At 40.7% G+C, this 22,847-nt stretch overlaps 2 protein-coding genes across 2 annotated transcripts in view; one reads left to right on the top strand and one right to left on the bottom strand.

Moving 5' to 3' along the window:
- Positions 1-22,847, top strand: part of LOC133528836 (nucleoporin 88) — a 178,967-nt gene that overhangs the window by 107,003 nt on the left and 49,117 nt on the right. The gene's annotated exons all lie outside the window — the stretch shown is intronic.
- Positions 5,262-8,331, bottom strand: LOC133528969 (cyclohexanol dehydrogenase-like). The gene has a single exon (XM_061866506.1). The coding sequence runs from the start codon at positions 7,533-7,535 to the stop codon at positions 6,753-6,755; it is 783 nt and encodes a 260-aa protein (XP_061722490.1). The 5' UTR covers positions 7,536-8,331; the 3' UTR covers positions 5,262-6,752.

The raw sequence follows: 22,847 nt of genomic DNA, 5'->3' as shown, positions 1-22,847 counted from the left end.
GAAGCACCCGAATTGCTACCAGGGAGAGTAAGGCAGGATTATTTAGTTTTCCCCGTATAAGCCGAAGGAAATATTTAATTAGATATTTCGATATTCCTACAGGCCTCCAGCAATGTGTACTACTAGTTGTTCATCAGCGATCTAAGGTTGTCGGGCTTTTATCGTCTTTCATGGTGGCCGGCACTTTCTAACACAGGTAAGAGGAGTGACGCTGGAGCAATAGACGATAAAATGTCAACCATCATATGCGCACAGTTTTGTAATACTGTAAATTCTACCGATAACTTGCGACAGTATTAAGAATCCACGGCAAACGTAGCCAAGTTGGTTTTAATACAACGTTGCAGCGCTGAGATTCATAAGGTAATGCGGCCCGCGATAACGGGTTATCAAAGAAATACGCCGCCGGGTGCGCGTACACACTACGACACACGGCTCTGCCACTAAATTATAGCTAGATTTTTCAAATGCTTAAAAGTTACCGCCAAAATATTAACTAGATAGGCACCGTCCCACCTCCAACGGACTAATGTAAAAGCGGGCGCAGTGGCGGAAAGCGCCGAAATTTTGAAACGTAATAAATATAAGAACCTCGGTAGAGAGTACCATTTTGTACCATTTGGCGTTGAAACTCTAGGTCCATGGGGTCCCAGCGCGCACAAGTTTTTTGGAGAAATCGCGAAACGTCTGGTTGACGTAACTGGTGACCGAAGAGCTGGCGGCTTCCTCGCATAACGTATCAGTATTGCGACACAACGAGGAAATGTTGCCAGCATCCTTGGTACAATGCCTCAAGGGTCTATTTTAGATATAAGCTAGTTATAGTAATCATCTGTATATATCCATTGTGTATATTGTTATCTTAATAAATATAGCATTTGACTAGATAGGACAATTAAATGTCCTAATAATGGGTATGTCCTTAAACTACGGCCAAGTGAGAGATATGGGCACTGTGAATGTCATCACGCTTTGTGTGGTAGGGCACAGCACCGCGGATGTCTTTCCAGATCTAGAGCAGAGCCCGACTGGGGAAGTACCTCCATTTTAGAGAAAACCGCAGCCAAATAACACTAGACCCTACTCATAGTATCGTGTTCCTGCCAGTAAGTAAGGTTGCCAGAGCTCAATGAGGGTCCGGAGTGTTAAGGTCGGCAACGCGCATGTAACGCGCATGTGCTTGCAGTCGTCCATAGGCTATGTAGTCTCTGCTTACCATCAGGCGGGTCGTATGCTTGTTTGCCACCGATGTAGTATAACAAAATAAAAATGATTTCGATTAGTCTACGTCCGCGTAAAATCAGCCAAGTCCATTCAACCCTATGTTCATCCCCTTGTAAGAATTTCAAAAATTCGATCTCGAACACCTTTGTGTCCGCGCTGGCGGAAACAATCCCACTTTGTCGCTTACCTGAAGGACGTCTGAACAGGTTATTCATATAAAGATACATGCAAATGTCGTCCTTATGGCAAGCGACAAAGTGGGACATTTTGCCGGCCGCGGTCACGTTTTAAGAACTTAATAATAATAGCGTTTATTACAAACCATGGTACAAGTAGTTGATACAATAATAAATAGGATCACATGGCACCCTGCACTTATGTTTCACACATTCTAGGTTCCCCAACTTCCGACGGTGTAAACTGTAAAACATCCATCAATGTCTATGTCGCAGCCAACTGGTTAAATTAGCCAGCTAATTAGGCTCTACGACATATATATAGAGGTATATTTAGATAAAGCAGTACGAATATTAGTTTTTATAGCATTTACTATTATAAAGAGAGATTGTTGTAGGATCTGGAAATGGGAGAAATTCATTATTGTAAACTTTACATTTTACTGAAAATAAAACATTAAAACACGAGTAAACAACAGCGCTCAAAATGTACGCGCACAGTTAAAGTCAAATCCCCGCTGCAGACGGCCAAGTTCCCGAAACATCTTAGCATAATTACCGTAAGGGTGTTTATTGCTAATATTAGTTGTGCGGATTAATACGAAGCGCGACTATTATCGCCGAAGACAGCCGGGATTATGACAATGGCTGCACTTTAGTTCTTATAATGAAGCCTTTTAGCGTCGGGCGCTAATAAGCATAGGTAAGTACAGAGTACTAGTATGCAGGCTTCTACGAAAACGTATCATAATGTGCTAATTAGTGACAATTTATAGGCCAAGCAATAGGAAGATATAAAGGGAAATGCTTGCAACACAATTTTTAACTTCATAACTTTGTTTGGACTAGTTAGGAGATGAACATATCAAAAGTCCCCGGCCGTAGCCGTAGTTGTGCCGGGGGAGAGATGGTTAAAGGTCCCATTTTTCGGTTTTTTACTTATATCTTGCAATTTATGCATCTTAGGGACATGGCCACTCTGGCATTATGACAATAACAATGTACAGAAGCGGCAAAAAACGTATCATATTGGTATTTTTGTGCAGGCATTCATTCGAAGTCACGAATCTTCGAATGAATAAAATTAGACTTTTATATCATATAAACAATGATTGTATCATCATCACGACCATATATATATATATATATATATATACTTACGTCCCACTGCACGTGGGAACAGACAGCCACGTTAGCACAATGCGGATTGGGAACTTCACACACCAATTAATGTATGTTATAAATATTGAATTTCTTATTTGAAAACGCTCAAAGGCGAATCTTACCGGCAATAAAACCTAGATGGATACATGTTTCACCCTCGTTAGCCTCTGGTTAGAAAATTATTTAAACCGAATCATTACTTTACAATTATTAGGTATTAACCCACCGGGCTATCGCGAAAACTCGGGCAAACTCATTATTTTAAGAATATACCCTAGCATGAACGAACTGTCGTTTTCATACGTCCTTTTGTAAATTTCATCGCAATTGCAAATCACCAAAAAAAATGCAAATGTATCTAAAAAAATATGATAGATTATTTGACGCTACTGTACTCTTCATAGGTGCAGTACTAGATAAGATAAGATAATCATTTATTTCATTTCAATCTTAGTTGGTAAATACACAGTGGTCGAGTCCTCCTATTAGGTATGAAGTACCTGTGTCAGGAGACCTCGCTCTTTACGTACTAAACAGGAAGGTTTGTGTTGCTGATGCGAAACTTATTAGATTCAAAGTATACGCGTACTGATCAGCAACTTCATTACATCATGAGTACTTATATCAAGATTTTATTACAATAAAAATAAAAATAGTATAAAACCCGCATGCTGACGTAGGCGAGAAAACCGCTAGGCTCAAATGGGACTGAGCCGGTCCCGTCTACCGCAGGCATCCGGAGAGGTGGGCTAGCATAGCCACCAAGTAGATGCCGGTAGAGGGACGTGGACGCGGCAGGCCCAGGCGGAGATGGCGGGATGACCTGGACAGCTTCCTGAACAACTGGCCGGAGTAAACACCAAATCGGGAGTCGTAGAAATCAAGGGGATCTTTGCCCAGCAGTGGGTCACTCAGGGTAGGATAAAAATATAGTATACTTACCTATTCGAGTACTCGTATTAGAAAAACCTTTTTTAATAATTAACTTGATTATAACCCTTTGGAGTGGCAGGCCGTCGACTCCCGACCGATTATTCGTTAAGAGTTAAGTGATGTAAAATTCCTACGCTTGTAATAGCAGACTCATTTTCATTTACCATCCACTCAATATCTTACATAAACAAAACACAGACCAGTTCTAATTCCAAATCGAAAAACGAATCTCCATTGAATTTGCACTCATTAAATGCTTACATTCCTCAACACTCCTGTAATTACAGTGCATATCGACTGTTTCCTTTTCAAACCTCTTATTCCTTTCAACTACTCCATACCATTTCCTACTGTATTCAGTAGATTGTACAGCTCACTATTCATTGAAGTTCAAAGTACACATATGAGCTTGTAAAAGTTTACAGCGCATCGACTCTTTTTTACCTTTCTATCCGTCCCTACTCAACATAATTATCTTTAATACCCCCGATTCTGAGTTATCCAGCTTGCTTTGCTATCTTTGTATTCTTTATACCCTGCTTCTAGTGAATGACGTATTTTTATAGACTCGATTTGTTATTAGAAAGCAGGGAAACATCGCAGGATAATAATATTAATATCAAAATTTCAACTGTCAAAATTTGTGTAGTATCATTGTATATTAAAAGTAAAACCTTAAATCAGATTAGCTCCTCTCAAGACATATTCCACCGACATCTTACATACAGGTCATTTTGAGATTCAGTCGTTTTGATAGTAACCCGTTCAGCGCAGCTCTAGTCGGCAATTTTCTATTGGTTTTTAACAAACACATCCCTCGCTACGCATCCTCGCACATCTCTGGTGGAAACGCAGGAAGTATATTATATGCTTATCCGTTTAAACATCAACAAGTACCAATATATCCCTCATCCACAAAATCCCACTCAACATCAAAACACAACAAAAGCAAACGATCAATAAATAGTGATACTCCGTAATCCTTTGACCGCAACATTTCGAACCCAACCGAATCGTCCCGTAAGACTCAATTACACCGCCCTGATTTACCCGCGACACAACCAATTTGTAAACCATGTCCGATCGGAGAAAACTATACATCCTACGTGACTGCGCCAGTTACAACTTTATCCCAAAGCAACAGAATTCATTTCAGGTTGATGCTTGTAAGCGTCACCTTCCAAGTCGATCTTGTCTAGTCATGCGAGTGATGACCATCGATAACATTAGCGTCGTCCGATTTCAAATCTAATGCTACAAAGAATAAGGAGGAAACTACAATGGCGAGGCTACGACTTAGGACGGTGCAAACGGACCCCAATTATAGGCCACAAACTATTTTATCTAACACCCGTGCGACAACACTAATCTTATTAGAATCTATTGGAATTGGAGGTTTGGGTGGATGGAGTACCTTTGTTAATTATTGGTGGTTACATTCTGTTTGTTTTAATTGCTTCGGGATATTCATTAGTTTAGTGCTTACTCGTAGTTTTGGGAAGTATTAAATAAAATAATTAACTTTTGTTTGATGAAATTATTTTTTCTGTGGATACAAAGTTGTATACAAGTGTCTAAATAGATATCGGGGGAAACATTATTGTTGCTAATTATGAATATTTTTATTTGCTTAGTGATATTGATATTACTTACATCGTAAAAATCTTTTATCTCGAAGTACATTTCTTAGTATACAAGTTTCAATGTTAATCAAATGATAATTTATGAGTATTATTTTATAGAATTATTGAAGGCTCCAAATTCAAAATTTATGGGACTATGTTCGTTTATTAATTTAAAAGCCGAAATACTATAGGAATACACTTCCTTGCGAACTCCGATTGATTTGTGCCCGCGGATCCCGAACTGGGGGTTCTTAAACCAATTTGCCGTTTAATCCGCACCCCGACGCCTCCCCAGATCGTATAAACAAACATAAATCTTTATCTTATCTGATCTTTAATTCCTTATTGGTTCTTCTTTGGACACTATTCGTTTGAGATTGTGCCGGGAATAGGTGTAAGAAAGATGTTTGATCTTTGTTATAAAGCTCTTTGCAACTTTAATAAGCGGGACGATTTCAACTAAATATGATAAGACCTTTACACGACTCAGTGTTAACCAATAATCGCGAGCGATCGTATTGTATTAATATCATAACCCTAACAGATATTAAAATCTAAATACATCGCTAGGCATATTAAAAACTTATGGTGTCAGTATGTCCTACAGAAAGGAACATTGGCCAAACTTAACGACATTGACTGAACTGATTTTATAAACTTGAAATTGTATACATGGTATCTGCTGAAGTAAAAGTTTAAATAATATCTAATACTTAAAGTACATTGTGATGTAAAATATTTTTTACTTGGTTGAACAAAAAACGTACGTGCACATAATTGCAGAATTTCTTTTACCTGTATATTTTCTAACGCACTTCGTTACTTGAAATAACACAGGAATACTTCATCTAAGTTCTTCCATTATTAATTAAAAACCACTGACCCACTACTTTTATACAACAAAATAATATTATAATGGCTCTCTGTGCTGGGTAATTAAATCCTTGTGCATGTTAAGTAAAAATATACTATCTCTCGTCTACCGGAAAAGATATAAAAGGATTTTTACAAAAATATTTATTTAAATGTTTAATTTGAAATTAAAATTACGATTACATAACTAAGTACTTGTCGAAACTGTTTTAATATTTGAGGTAACATACGTTCTTAAACTAATTAACACATTTTTTCGTGGTTGGTATTTCTCATGATAAGCGAATGTTTTATATCATGTTTAATGTGAACGTTCATGACATTAATTCTATTTTATTAAAATTAGTGATATATTTTCTAATGTGCGTTTAATTATAAATGACGATTGTCAAATAATCATAAATAAACAAATGATGTTCCATAAAATATTAAAATTTACAATGTGTACTTTCTGACTCGCAAATTACGATACAATTACAAACTCTTCATTGCACACGTCACATACGTACGTACGTACATACGTACACATAGTTTCACTACAGGGTCAGAAACGTCAACAGGGAAAATTTGGGTAGAGGTAACAAATTAGATTCTTAGTTTTGTTCAAACAGCTACAGCTATGCACAATTGTTTTTGTAAAATAATTAAATATTATAGTAACATATTATATTCAAGAATCCATAAACACGTTAATCACACAATAAGTCACAATATTATGCAAGCTAAATCATTATGATGTCTGTCTAAAAATGACTATTTATCCAAGAAGCTGACGATTGATCAAACCTCCATTATCAGAGACATAGCTAGAGCCGGTGACTCCCTTTGCTTTGTCGCTCGCCAAAAAAGCGATTATTTCCGCAATCTCTTCAGGATCGCCCACTCTTCCCAAAGCCGTTGATTTCTTCATCATTTCCCACGCAGCATTATCAGCACCTGGCGGCGCTAAACCAGAATTTTCAATAATGTCTGTCTTCACCGGCCCAGGGTTGACTGTGTTGACTCTTATCCCGGACGGCGCCAGGTCCAAGGCTGCGCAACGAGTAAACTGATCCAAGGCTGCCTTTGAAACGCCATACGGCATAAAATTTGATCCACTCACGCAAAGCGCTGAAATACTTGACACATTCACAATGTTCCCCTTAGTGGCTTCCAGATGTGGTACAGCAAGATTGGTCAACTGCACGACTGAACGAAGATTCGTATTCATAACTTCATCAAAAACTTGCAGAATGTTTGGATCGCTGACTGCCATAGCTCTCATGATGCCCGCGTTGTTTACAAGAACATCTAATTGCCCAAAATGGTCCACGGTTTGCTGGATAATAGTGCTTGCTTCCTCCTCATTTGCAACGTCAGCTTTCATGACGAGTGGATCTGAGTCGAGTGCTGCACATTTCTGCCTGACTTTTTTCAGTTTTTCTTCATTCCGGCCAACAATTGCAACTTGAGCACCTTCCTTAGAAAACAGCAAAGCGGTAGCCGCCCCGATACCGGAGCTCGCACCAGTCACTAACACCACTTTTCCGCAGAAACTCATCACGAACGAGAATTGATATTCACAGATGTTTAAAAGTCGGAGTCAAGCAGTAGACTAAATTACGATTCAAGAAGGCATGGACATAGTTGAACATACGGGGCGATCCCACACTTACTAAACCTTCAAATTAGTAGACTATTTTCGGCGTAGCGTTCGATCCTATTCTTACTCGTATCGCACCATGATGTGTAAAAACGAGACGTATGGAAACTAGGACCAATTTCGATTGTTTGTGCTCGCAGTGCCATGGTGATAATAAATGATTTATATGGAATGATTACCTTATGTTACTGGAAAAATGATTTATTTGGATATTTAATTAGCCTTTCGAAATTGAAACATTGGCATATACCCTACCGCCTTCCTTGGTTATGACGTAGTCAAATATTTTTTTTGTTTATTGATAGGTGCACAAATGTTGCCCCATGAGCTAATATGAATGACTGTGGACTGATAACTTTGTTAAGAGAATAAGAGCGGGTGTTACTCATTTTTGACACTTATAATTTTGAATAATCATAAAATTTGCCTACAAAATTCAAAATAACAAACTATTTAGACGTAAACACACAAAGCATCGAATCTATGTTTACAATATTAGAGCGGAGCGCTTAATAAAGCCTGTATATCAAGTGACCGATGGGCAAATATGGCTGCAGTCAGTTTGTTTAGGCCAGTGGACGGTGCCGACGGTGGTCAAACAAGTAGTGTGCTTAGCGGTAGATTATGAGATTATGACATCTTACATGTGTTTATACAGACTTCATGTGGTCCTTCGTTTATTTTCTTGTTTATGTTGTTGATTACTTATAGTTTATATTTCTTTTGTTGCGAATACCAATCTTACTTGCCGTTGTACTTTGAATCCTTCAAAAAACATCAATTTCGCAGCAGATGAAAGTTACAGCTCGTAATTTTTACATCACCTATAATTTCGTTAATAAAATCAGCCAGCAAGGCATTTTGAATGATATTTCAACTGACTTAAGCTGTGAATCAAAATCTTGTCTAAACCTTACGCCATTATTCACCGAATATCGAATCTTCTGCAATTTATTTCTAAAGACAAGCTTGTCATCGCCTTCACTCATTTTTTCTTCCCCAACACTTTCAATCAAACTCCCCTCTATTTTCACACGGTGCCCTTACAGCTTACCAGATGTCTTTCACCCTTTATTGTTTTATCCGGTAAAACACCGAAAAATACCTTCCAACTTTTCCTAAGAAATTCTTTCACACGCCCCAATTTGGGTACCGTAATCGTCCCCTATTGAGTGTACACCGCAGCGATTTGCGGGTAGATCACACAAAGAATCCCTTTTTTATCCCTTTACCTTAGGGAGGCACCCCGAGCCACTGGACTGCATTACCGGTATCGATGCCAAATTGGGGTTGTCGATTCTTGTAAAGGTTAAAAAGGGATTTGGTGTCACTTGTAAGGAGGGACCGTCTTTATTGAATTTCTTCCTTTTTAAGATTCACGTCTTGACTTCGCAGGACCCTTTTTCCGATTGGCGGGCTTTTTCGTTTTGTGATGTTGATTAACAAACAATATCTGCGACATTGAACAATGAACATGCGCGCGATATTAGTAAGTTGTAGTGATAAGCTTATATGCACAATTTTTTTGATTGTATGCTTACTAGTTTTCGGGGGTGTGTAATGTTTTTAATAACAACTTTTTGCGAATATTCATTTAGCATAATTTGAATTGCATAATTTTGAATTGCAGAAATGATGATTCGATATAAAAATAAGTGAAATAAAAACAAATTGCATAATGTCGAAAGTAATAATAATTAACTAGCATAATAATGTATTTTCATAACAGGCAACCAGCATAATGTTTATTTTTTGTACAATTTATTATTCAGAAGGGTTTTCATGCATCAAAACTAATATCATAATATTGAAGGTTATAAACGCCTAGTGAAAATGAACGAGCAAAAATACATTTCTGTCCATATGGTCACAGTTCTACCTAACACTCCTCCTCGCTTCGCTCGTCGTCGTACCTAACCAGCCTTAAAGTTCAATGAGTAGATTTTGTATAATTTAATATGTCATAGAAAATTATGCCACCTGATAATTCATTAAAATTTAGTTCTACATTTTAATCATAATATGAAATGAATGTTATTAGAAGTAAAATTATTCCTGAGGATTGTTATCAAGAATGTTTTTATGGCTATACAGTATTCTGTAATTTAATTAGTATGACAAACAACATTCTGTGGTTTGTTTTTATACATAATGTTTATTATGAGTTTCCATAGTAGTTAAATGAAATTATGCTAAAAGTTTGTATTAAAATTGAACGGCACCCAGTTTTCGGGGACCAGTGTACAATGACGAATTACGATGTCGTAATTCATCTGTTTAATTAAAATAGTGTCACTGTGTTACATAACTGATTCCTATACTTTATAAAGAAGAATGTACAAATGTTTCTCGTGTAATAGCATAGGATTCGCACTCTGTTCCTTTGTCGCCCGGGTGGTAATAAAAAAACCCTTTGAATAGTTATGTCCCGCAATTAACGTCCACACAATCCGGCTGCGAATTCCGATCTCCCGGGTCAGCTTTAAACGAAAAACAACCGAGCTATCCACCGAAAGGGTATGTGATGAAAAAGGCATAATGTCCACGTACACTTGAGGAGTAGCAATGAAATTACAACCGGCGGCCGCGGCCGGTGCGCGTAATATCATTCCACACGAGTCTTGAAAACGAAATTAAATTTTGCATGAAATGAAACAAAATACAAAGAAAGTGGGGGAACAAAGGCAAAGTGGCGCCCAACGTGGGGCCGCGGTTAGTTAGCCGCCGACCCGACTTATCGCGGTGCGCCCCGTGTGTAATTCGTTTCTAATCATATTACATTTTTTATTTTTGTGTCTTGCTTTGTAAAGGCACCGGTACACTTGCTTGCAAAATTAAATCTACAGGGCTATAGCACGTTAACTTCAAGATTATTTGTTTAAGCCTGCGGTATCGATATTGATTTTCGAATCATATAATTAAAGTCCAGTTGTATTAACTGTTCGTGTATAGTTTGAAATAAAAAAAATATTCTAATCTTTGTTCATGTAAATGCTCTGCTAGTTTTTATTGTTTGTTCCTTTCTATGTTGTTCATTTCTTAGGAGTTTTATGATGCGCTAATCTTTTCTTAGACGTTTATAGAAATGAACTTATGTAGAACGTTTTAAATTTTTGATTATTTTCTATATTAGTATACCAGAAAAAAAGGAATTCGTTTTAATATATAGAGCTGATACCTATTTTGTCCATGTTGTTAATAATACTCTTTCATATTTTAACGAGAGCGGCCTTATAATAATCCTTCCACGCTTAATATTAATGTACCCCCTACCCCGCCCATTTTTCCGCACCCAATTTTTCGCGAACCGCCTAAGAACAAAACTACACGTCCGTCCACATGTCCATTATTAATCACACTCAACTCGGGTTAATTAGCTCTTTTCATAATACAAACGGTTTCTGAATCCCACTCGAAAATGTACGCAGTCATAAATACAGCGATCTCCGAATTTCAGTTTTCGGCAACCGACTTAATAATTTAACGTAGGCGCGCTTGTGTGCAAAAATGAATTTTCTAATGTGAATGAAAACTTAGTCCCACCCACGCCGCCAGCAAAATAATTAAAGCATAGCATTAAAAATTCTTCCAGTGAGCACTGGTGGTCCGGATATGTGATAATATTAATATGAGCCCGGCTTTATGTGTTCTTAGATATTCGTTTACATTCGAAACTCGAATGGGACTCGTATTTACATTTATGATAATCCGTGATGGCGTTTGCGATGCTTGTTTCTTTAGCTTTGCTATACACATTTTAGCTGACCTAATGGGATTTTAGTATACATATAATTACTGCAAGTACGTCATTTTCGTTTCTTATGGACTTTTATTGGTGATTTACACTCGAATGATCACAAATATCATCTCATACCGGTCAGATAGATACATTACATAGGTACCCAAAATAAATTTTGAAATTTGTCACCATTTGAGGCAAGCTGCCTTCTGTTATTTCCTTATATAATTTTGTATGTTTTCGTGAGTTCAAGGATCCTCTTCATCAAGTAGGTGTGCGCTAGGTCAAGGCCTTACCAATAGAATTGTCACATTATTAACATACACACCATTAATTACCCTTCATAAGTGTGTGGTAGTCAAAAATAATGGGTCATACTTCAGTTGCGCTGTGTAGAGCAGAAAATATCGTTCTCGAAAAAACTGCAAAAAGTTGACTAAAACTTCTGTCTGGACCCTTAATATCATACACTGATAAGAGATTAATTAACCACCTTTTGCAATAAACAATGCAGTAACAGTATGCATGACGATATACACCTTAAAAATCATTACAATCTTTTTGGACACTTTGCCATATCAGTCGTTTGCTAATCAGTTTAGAAGTTTACTTCAAATTTTGTTATCTCCAGCTGCCCTCCAGTTCTCATCATCCACGTGATCATCGTTATACAACATCCCCGTCGGATTAATATTACATTCATTACTACGTCGGTAAAATTTAGTTTATGTTAAATTTTTAACATATTCCATAAAAGTATTGATATTCCCGATTCCATTTAAAATGAAGGATCTCACTTTTTGGCTCGCCGGGCGCGCTTCGCTCCAATGAATATGTATGACTGCGCTCCGCTTAGTTTTATTATACTTAATATATAACTATATTATTGGACGAGTCTGCCTCCCGTTGATGTAGGTTCGGTTTTATTTAGCTGTGAGATATCATGCATATGTAACTAGAATTTATGCTAAAAATCGTGTTTATTCTCTAGACTCATTTGTGTTCGAAGCAGACAAGGACATTTCTGATCAGTTAATGTAGACGTATAGCTGTGTCCTATATTTAAAAGGATATACAGATTTATCTTCAGATATCTGTACTGTGACATCACTGAGGGGTCATGTTTGTTTTGATCATTTGTTCCAAATTATGGCAAATTGCTGGAAAGTAATTTTTCCTGAAGTATTCTGCAACCGGAAATCGCAAATTTACTGTTATGTATTATTTCATAATTTTATTTACCTGTCGGTGTTGATGGCATTTTTATAAGTGTTTGAATGGCTACGTTTCCTCAATCCACCGACGAAGCAGCAGCTGACGTTCACGAGGCAACTTAACTCGTTCGTCATAGACATTTGTCTACAATTTGCGTTAGAAAGTATCTTCTACAGTCCAATCCGTCTAAATATAGAAACATATCTCTCTCCTATATACTAATACCTTTAAATTAGATAAAGGTATATTCGTTTAAGGCGTAGTCTCGTCCGCTACTATTAATGTTTTTACCTAATATCCTATATCTTAACATTAGCTTAACAACATCACAAGATGTGATTCTACTGGTAACACAAGATACATGTACGTTTGGACAACACGAGGAACCCCCGGTTTCACGCGCCACCGCAAGTCTGCGTAAATTCGGACGCTTGTAAATTACGATTTCTACCCTAAGGTCTGTTATTCCCATGCCTACTCACCTACCAGTTTGAATTGACCTGCAGATGCTCCTGAAAAAATTTGGAAACAGAAACTTCATACCGCTGATTTGAAAGTATGTAATCATCATCGTCATATCATTCCTTTCCGAATAAAAACAGTTGAAGGAGTCGCCGTCGTCGGATACGGCGAGGAGGACTATATATATCAGTCCTTTATCGCCCACTGCTGAGCATCTCTTCTAGTAGCTCACTTGTCCCGGTCCTAAGCTTATCTAGTCCAGAAGTGACCAGCAATCTTCCTAATATTGAAAAGTATGTGGTGCTAGTAAAAATATCTGTGCATAAGCTAAATTAGCTAGGGATTATGACCCGTAGATCTGTCTGTAGGCTAAACCTTGGAATGTATAGCACGAATTAGATACAAATGTGACAAATTCCTGGCATAGATTTAGATAGATATTAGAGATATAGATTTAGAAGCAGTATTAGAGTGTAATTGTTACGGCCGAGGTCACAGTTATACTGGCTACGACATTGTAAGAAATTGGAATACCGGGCAAGGTGAGGATTTGTCGCGTGCAGACGCCATGCTCCTGCGAGACGCAAGATGCGGCTTTTGCGGCGTGTATACGGGTGACATTTGTCTCAAATCGCTCTGGGCCTTATTCTGAATTTGTATGCAATGGGCGCTTTGACTATAGCTGTACTGGGCTTTGTCTTATGTTGTTCGATAATTTATTATACGTAGATGGATAATATTCTTACATTTTTTGTTGTTCACGGGGAAGGGGAGACGGCATTCATACTATTTCCTCTCTGCCAAAGCATTGGCACAACTGTGCCTATGGCGGTGCATGTTGTGACTCGTCCGTACACAAAAAGAGATCGAGGTGTGCAAGATTTGTCTTTGACGTGTGTCATTTTCTATGTATTTGTGTCGTCATTACAGATTGGATTTTGTATGTAGTGAGTGAGAAGTGCGACTGTGTGCACGTTTCCCCCCGCAAAAAATGGCAGAAAGATTTGTACGGTAAGATATCGCTTAGGCTCCTCCCTTACGACATGTCGGAAGCCGGTGTTGCTCGAAGGTTCCCGTTCAAGACACCCAAGTTACCTACTCGACGTCAGCTATAATTTTGAACAATTATAATTGTATGCTTTGTTATATTGTAACCTAAGAAATCCCAATACAGCCTAGATACAATACAAATACTCTTTATTGAACACTTCAATGGAAGAAAAAAATAAAAAAGAAAACAGCAACAAAATCGATCTCTTCCAGACAATATTTAGGTATCTGCATCTGTTTTGGATGTCAAACTAAGGGGCACGTTTTTTTCTTAGACTTTACCTGTATTACAATCAATTCTCTTTGGTAGTTAAGGAACTTCGTTTCCCATAATCTATCATGAGCGTTAAACAACGGCGAGTAGCCGGCAGCGTATAACAGTAAATCTGCGAAGCCATTCCTTGTGCCATTCCGTTGCTTACTTTAGGAAGCATTACTGCCCGGCCAGTATAAAGTATCGGATAATATATGTTGCACTTCTTCGTAACTCTTTTATCAGGCCAATTCGAGTTTTAGTTATTCGATCTATTTCCGATACTGAAACTATCATTTCGGAAACGGATCGAATAACTGAAACTCGAATTAGCCTATATGACTTGAAACCCTTGTGTAGTCCAAATATTGCAGAATGTTATTTTTACTTCCAATGATGACCAGTTTGGCCTAGTGCGTAGTGACCCTGCCTACGAAGCTGATGGTCCTGGGTTCAAATCCTGGTAAGGGCATTTATTCGTGTGATGAGCATGGATATTTGTTCCCGAGTCATGGGTGTTTTCTATGTATTTAAGTATTTATAAATATTTATATATTATATATGTCGTTGTCTAAGTACCCTCAACACAAGCCTTATTGAGCTTACTGTGGGACTTAGTCAATTTGTGTAATAATGTCCTATAATATTATCCATTATTGACTGCCTTGTAGGCAGTGCCTACTCCAAACCACCAACGGAAAAGCTGAGTATTAGCGACACACGAGCATTAGTTAAGGGCAACCCCACTTAATCGAGTTAACCGTCTGATCAAAGGATCGGAGATCAAAAGATCAATATACGTTCGATCCTGACAAACACCTGGGTTGCGACCGTCGCCCTTTTTAACCTCCGTATAATGAGTCAACAGCTGAAAATCAAAGAAGAAGCACCTTGTTCAAAATTATAAGTATAACTTTGGCGGACACAACCTTCGGACTAATTAATTCAAGTGGGTCAAAGGGTGAATGTCGATGTAGCTCAGATAATGTTGTACGAGTATATATCGATTGTTAAATATGAGCTGATGAAGCATAACTTCTCTAATGCTCTAGGCTCAATGCCAAAGTAACAGTTTTCCACTTTGGGTTACTGTCCTCATTTTATGGTAGCCGCCTTCGGCTCAAGAAAAATGCAAAAAATGTTCAATTATGTATCTAAGTACGTTGTTGTGACAATAACACTGAGTGAGCTTGAATAACAACCTATTTAAATAATAATAATAATAATAATGCAGATGTGTTGAACTCGCGTTATTTATTGAAACACTTGGATAAACTGAACACAAAATATATATAAAGAATAACAATTAATAGGTCATCGCTGTTACGACGATATTTTCAGACTGCCATGGTTACATACATTTCAAATTATTCTATTTTACTGTGACATGGTTCTAAAACCAAATAGAAAATAATACATGAAAAGTAAACCATAAATAAAACCTTTTTGTAATGCGGAGCAGAATACGTCACACTCCCAAACGGGAAGAACCGGAAGGTTAAGCTACTCTAGTCCAGAATATAGTCAAACAGATGTTGTGGCAACCTTCTGGCTCGTGTCGATCGTACCTCACTACTATCATTTGTCTCTGTTTGTGTTTGTCTAGTACAGTCAGTATCAACTAGCCTAAAAGACGAGTCAAGTCGGTCATGTGAGTTTAACTCAAGAGGAAAAATGCGTTGTACAGGTCTCACCTTTGTTCCGGCTGCAGTTCTAACTCGAACCACTCTACTCATGCCATCAGCACCAGGGTAAACCTCTTCAACTATGGCCAGTGGCCATGTCACACGCTTATCTTCAGTCTCCACCAAGACGACGTCTCCAGGCTGAAGTTGTACAGGTCCATTCCGCTCACGCTTTTGTACGAGTGAACTTATGTACTCGTCCCTGAAACGTTTACGCAAATGTTCACGCAAATCTTGGCAATATCGTTGCCTGACGTTAAGGGCTACTCTGTCAACTTCATCAAAGTCGGTTGAACGATTTGACATCAACGGCTGAATAAACATTGAGGGGGTCAACGGTTGCAGATCCCTCTGACCACCTACGTATGTGAGTGGCCTGCTGTTTATTACCGCTTCACAGTCACAGAGCACCGTTTGCAGTTCCATAAGCGAGATAGATGCCTTTCCTAAGACTCGACGAAGGATTTGTTTTAGAAATCCTATCAATCTTTCGTAGAACCCTCCCCACCAAGGAGCAGCCGGAGGCAAAAAATTCCACTTGATCCGCGTTATTGAGGAAAATCGTTGAATTTCGTCCCAATCTAGGGAACCAAACGCATTGTCCAGGCCGCGAAAATTTGTAGCGTTATCGCTAAATAACGTTTCTACCCGTCCACGTCGTGCTACAAATCTTCTTAGTGCCATTAAAAACTCACCTGTTGACAGCGACTCCACCACTTCTAGGTGCACAGCACGGTAGGTAGCACAGGTAAATAGAACGATCCACGCCTTTGCACCAGAGCGTAAAGTCAAAGGTCCAGCTAGATCGGCGCCCGAATGTTGAAATGCCGTGCTCGCTTCCATTCGTTCCTTTGGTAAAACTCCAGTGGGTGCTTGGCATCGTTTTGCTTTAAATCTTTTGCATCTTATACAGCGATGTATAACGTTACGGACTAATTTCCTGACACCGATAATCCAAAAGTTTTGACGTAGATTATTGAGTAACGTTTGTGCTCCAGTGTGCTTAAGCTCGATGTGCCTATACTCAACTAGACGCCGAACTATCGGATCAGAACCAGGAAGGATCACGGGGAACTTGAAATTGTAATTTTCATTACCAAGTGACAGTTTCGTGTTTAGACGTAAAATGCCATTTTTATCCGCAAAGGTTTGTATGTTTTGATTATTTATTAAAGAGTTTACGCACTTATTTTGTATTAACCTTATTAGTGTATTCTCAGCGTATTCGAACTCTTCGTAAGTTAGTTCCTTCGATGTCGATTTTTTCTTGAATCGTAACATCCAGCACAACATTCTAACCAACTTGATGTAGCTTGAGAAGTAGGTTAATCTGTCTAGGAAAGACTCTTCTTCAACGTGCATGGCAACAGTACCAGTTTTCTTACGTTCGAGATCAGCAACTAATGAAATCCCATGCCTGTCCTTGGCTGAGCAATCAAAAACTGGACGCAGCTTGGTTGTCAAACTGGAGGTCTTGATCACACCATGATGTCCCATGTAATGGCCTTGGACAGAATGGTCAGGTGCTTCCTCAATGATGTTTAGCTGTAACCACTCGCGAAATACCTTGTCGTAATCTTCGAGCTTACCGAGCTGCTTAAGGCGAGCCATGGTGCTATCTAACCTCTTTTTGGCAAGATCGTAATTAGTTTTTGGTCGCGGAACGTCACGCCAGGGTAAACTTACCTCATAACGACCTTCTTCATTGACCTTGATGTTTTCTTCGAAGGATCTGAGGACTTCTTCATCGCGCGCTGTCTTAGTTGCTTGTACCGCGGGATCGTTGATACCTATCGCCTCCAAAGACCACAAATCTGTAAGATCAATCTTTGTTAAGCAATGGAAAGTCGTCGTCGAGTTTGTCATGGAACTGTAAAGCCCCGTTATAGGACCTTGAACGGTCCACCCAAATTTCGTCTTTATAGCAGTCAAGTTATTATCTAATTGTATTACGTCGCCTGTAAGTAGTAACCCAGAATAGTCAGCACCTATCAATAAACTTACTTCGTCAGGAGAGTCGGTCATGGAGTCGTTCAAAATAATATTTTTTCGACGCAGCTGCTCTAGTATTACAGAAGATCTTATTTTAGGTAAAAAATTACAAATATTTGTTTGTTCTACAACAGATAAATTCATAGAAAAGTCGTTTTCGACGTTCTTGACGCATATGTCAAACACTCCGTAGTCTTCCTTTTTCGTCTCGAACCCGCCGAACAAACAATGACTTATTACCTCTTTTCTGATAGATTTTAGGCCGAGCTTCTGCACTAGGTCTTTCTTTATGTGGGACCGTTGTGCACCATTGTCAATAAATGCTCTAATACTGACCTCTTTCTTGTCGTGTACAAGTTTCACCATCACGGTTTGCAATAAAGTTGTACTTGCAGACTTTTGTACACACGACACGTTATTGAATGTCTCCGACTGTTTATTGCTGCTGCCTTGATCCGCTGGAATGTCGACGCACATGATTGTAAAATGACGCTTTTTGCAATATAGACATTTTGGGAAAGATTTGCATTTCTTTGCAATGTGGTTGCCTTTCAAGCAAATTAAACAGGCTTTTTTGCCTTTGATAAATTCGATACGATCACTCACTGTCATTTTGGCCGCTTTGTAGCACTCGACGGCTGAGTGGTTGTCCTTGCTACACCATATGCATGCTGATGTAAATGTCTCACCTTGTCTGCGGGAAGCTTCTTTATTACTCTTGGCTTCTGTCAACTGTACAAAACAAGCGGTGGGTGGCTTTTGCTCTGCTAGGGTAATATCTTCCATTTTACTTCTGGCTAGCTTAATCCGTTCTTCAGATTCCACCTCTTTTCTCAGGAACTGCATCAGGTTGGCTAGGTCCCTGGTTTCAGATTGACTGCGGTGCCAAGCACGAAGTATGCTTTCTGGCAGTGCCGACTCTATCATAGGAAACAGCATTGAAGCGTACTTGTCTTTTGTCACGCCGAGTGTTTCCAATGCTTGCAGGTGTGTTTGCAGGTTATCGTACAAATTCGACAAGTTTTTAGGCTCTCCTCTTTGTTGCATCAATGTTAACAAACCTCTTACGTAAGTTTCAATGAGTAAGTCGTCTCCAGCAAATCTAGCCTTTAGAGCTTCCACTGCCTTACTGTAGTTCTCTGCGCAAGGTGGGTAACTCTCGACAAGCTGTCGTGCGCTGCTATTTGGGGTCATTGATTGTAAAAGATATTGGTACTTATCAGTTGCGTCCATTACTTTATCTTCGTGAATTTTCTTAAATTGACCCCAAAATGAGAGCCAGGATTTGATATTCCCGTCGAACTTAACCAACTCCAACTTGGGCAGCTTAAGGCTTCGCTGGATGCTGGATTGTGCTGAATGTAGCGACGACGCACTACTGATGCAAGGAAGTGGTTTTGAAAATGCGGCTTTTACTTGATGCCAACGTATTTTATATTGCATCGCATTGCTCTTTCTGCTCGCTCAACCTCCACCTCGGCGCGGGACCCGCCCGCCACGTCGCCGGATCCGGTGCCGGCACCAGACCAGGCACCGAGGGCGCCGCGGGTGGATCTCAGTGCCGACGAGGAGGAGGAGTTCGCGCAGAGTGTGAGTAGTACAGCCAATGAGCAACTGAGGAGGACTCTGGAAGAGGTGATTACGCAGTATCGGTCCACACCCAACACTAGGCCACGATTACCACGTTTGCCTATGAATAGACACAATCTAGCGCTAATGGGAGCCCTAAACGCTTTACTAGAACCATATCTGCGGACTAGTAAAGATTTAGATGATACGCACGCGATCATGTATTGCGGAGCCATCGCGGCGTGCCGTGTTGCACGAATCAAGTTTCCGGACGCTGAACGTGCACCTAGGACCGCCGGAGGTGCCCCCGCATGGCAAATACGGATCGAGCGACGTATCAATTCGTTTAGGACTCTCATTGCAAAGCTGATCTGCTTCAGGGGGGGCAACCACCGCCCCCGAGTAATGCGCTTTGTGAATCAGGCGTTCGCGGGGACGGGTATTGAGCCCCGCGACTATATTGCCAATCTCACTGAGCGCATCGACTTTCTTAAGCAGAAAGTGTATGCATGGGCAAACCGTATTCGCCGCTACAGAAAGCGTGTGGATCGATTCCAGCAGAATCGTCTTTTTCAGAGTGATCAAAGGAAGGTATACCGAAAGTGGGAGGAAACCAACCTTCGTGCGTCCGACACGCGGTCGCCGGATGCTACTGCCATGACTGATTTCTGGCGTAACATCTGGTCAGTGCCTGTCGAACACACCGAGGGGGATTGGATGAGTGCTGTCGAGCGTGAGTGCGAGTCCATCGAACCTATGGGGGCAGTCACCATCAGCCCCGATGACGTAAGTTGTGCCATCCGCACGGCCCAGAACTGGAAAAGCCCTGGGCCGGATGGATTGCACAACTTCTGGCTAAAATGGTTCCGATGCTCGCACTCGCGCTTGGCAGCACAATTTCAACAAGCCCTCGAGCTTGGTTCTCTCCCACCTTCCTTAACAACTGGTGTCACCTTCCTGCTCTATAAGTCCGGTAGTACCACGGAAGCTAAGAACTACAGACCCATCACGTGCTTGCCTACACTCTACAAGCTCCTTACATCCATCTTGAGATCAAAAATAAACGCGCACATTGTCGCTAACAACATTTTGGCCTCCGCTCAAAATGGATGTAGGGTTGGGTCCCGTGGTACTAAAGAGCTCCTCCTCATAGACATGACCATTTGCCAACAAATCCGGCGGAATAAGGGGGCCCTCTCTGCCGCTTGGATTGACTACAAGAAGGCCTATGATTCGGTGCCTCACTCATGGCTGGGGAGGGTCTTAGAGCTGTATAAAGTTGATACAGCTTTAAGAGCCTTCCTAAGCGCGTGTATGAGGCAGTGGACCACAGTCCTTCGTCAACCAGGAGGCGGGGATGACCGCCCTGGCCCGCAGGATTTTATAAGGATTGAGCGAGGAATATTCCAGGGTGATAGTCTGAGTCCCCTGTGGTTCTGCCTAGCTCTGAATCCCCTCAGCACTCTGCTGAAGGATTCGGGACTAGGTTGCCGGCTTCGGAGAGAGGGTGAAGTCATTTCTCACCTTCTGTACATGGATGACCTCAAATTATTTGCACCAAATAGCCAAGACTTGTTGGAGCTACTGAAAACCACCGAAGTCTTCAGTAGTGCCATCAACATGGAGTTTGGTGTCGATAAATGTGCGGTTATGCATGTACAGCGGGGGAAGGTTGTAAATTCAATAAATTTACAACTTTCTGAGACAATGTCTTTCAGATCTATCTCTGAATCAGAAACCTACAAATACCTTGGTATGACACAGTCGTTGGGTATTGAGGACGAGGATATTAGACAGTCGGTGAAGGAGCGCTTTTTCAGTCGGCTCACAAAAGTCCTTAACAGTCTTTTGTCAGGAGGCAACAAAGTGCGCGCCTTCAACGCCTGGGTAATGCCCCTACTCACATACTCCTTTGGCATACTAAGATGGACTCAGACCGAGCTGGACGCCTTGGATCGGAGGGTCCGACTACTGCTAACCACACACCGTATGCTACACCCACGCTCGTCAGTTATGAGATTGTACATCCCTCGGAAATGTGGAGGTCGCGGCTTCCTAAACGCCAAAGATCTCCATAACCGCGAGGTGTGCAATCTCAGGAATTATTTCCTTAACAACGAGTGTGGGATGCATCGTGATGTGGTGGCAGTAGACAGGAACCTCACGCCGCTCTCCTTGGCAAACGAGAACTGGCGTAAACCTGTGGTACTAAGTACTGCGGATCGCAAGGCGGCATGGGAGAGTAAGGTGCTACACGGGCGGTTCTACAAGGCCCTCACGGGACCCGACGTGGACCTGCTCGCGTCGGTGAACTGGTTACGATTCGGGGACCTCTTCGGAGAAACCGAAGGTTTTGCCTGTGCAATTGCGGACGAAGTGATGATGACGAACAACTATCGGAAATATATCCTGAAGGACGGTACGGTCGACATTTGTCGGGCATGCCGCCGTCCCGGAGAGTCACTCAGGCATATCATTTCCGGTTGTTCTCATCTTGCTAACGGTGAGTACTTGCACAGACATAATCTCGTAGCCAGGATTATTCACCAGCAACTTGCTCTTCTATACGGCCTTGTGGACCGCGAAGTACCGTACTACAAGTACTCACCTGCGCCAGTTCTCGAAAATGGTCGTGCCACGCTCTATTGGGATCGATCTATTATTACTGACAGGACTATTGTAGCCAATAAGCCTGACATCGTGATAATAGATCGATCGCAACGCCGGGCCGTGCTCGTCGACATCACCATCCCCCATGATGAGAATCTCGTGAAAGCCGAGAAGGACAAGTCCAGTAAGTACCTAGACTTGGCTCACGAGATAACCGCCATGTGGGATGTTGATTCGACGATCATTGTCCCGATAGTCGTGTCAGCGAACGGTCTCATAGCGAAGAGTCTCGACCAACACCTAGAGAGACTCTCGCTAGGTGGCTGGATCAAGGGTCAGATGCAGAAGGCAGTAATTTTGGACACGGCGCGTATAGTACGTCGGTTCCTCTCTCTGCGGCCCTGACCACCGGCAGCTTGGGCCCTGCCCCGCTGCTGGCGGCACCCTAGGTTAGGTTTTTTATAATGTGTTTATATCTTTTGTATTGTTTTGTAAGTGTTTTTATATTTTACTTTTATATCCATATTATAAAAATCCTAGCCTGAGAAAAGAAATGAATAAAGGAAATAATAATTCAGCCTATATACGTCCCACTGCTGGGCACAGGCCTCCTCTCATGTGCGAGAGGGCTCGGG

This window comes from Cydia pomonella, chromosome 20, assembly GCF_033807575.1.
Source record: "Cydia pomonella isolate Wapato2018A chromosome 20, ilCydPomo1, whole genome shotgun sequence".
NCBI lineage: Eukaryota > Metazoa > Arthropoda > Insecta > Lepidoptera > Tortricidae > Cydia > Cydia pomonella.
This window is presented reverse-complemented; position numbering and strand designations above follow the sequence as displayed.

Bases quoted from the DNA above. Each gene is read 5' to 3' on its own strand.
- LOC133528969 (XM_061866506.1), bottom strand. From the start codon at position 7,535: ATGAGTTTCTGCGGAAAAGTGGTGTTAGTGACTGGTGCGAGCTCCGGT.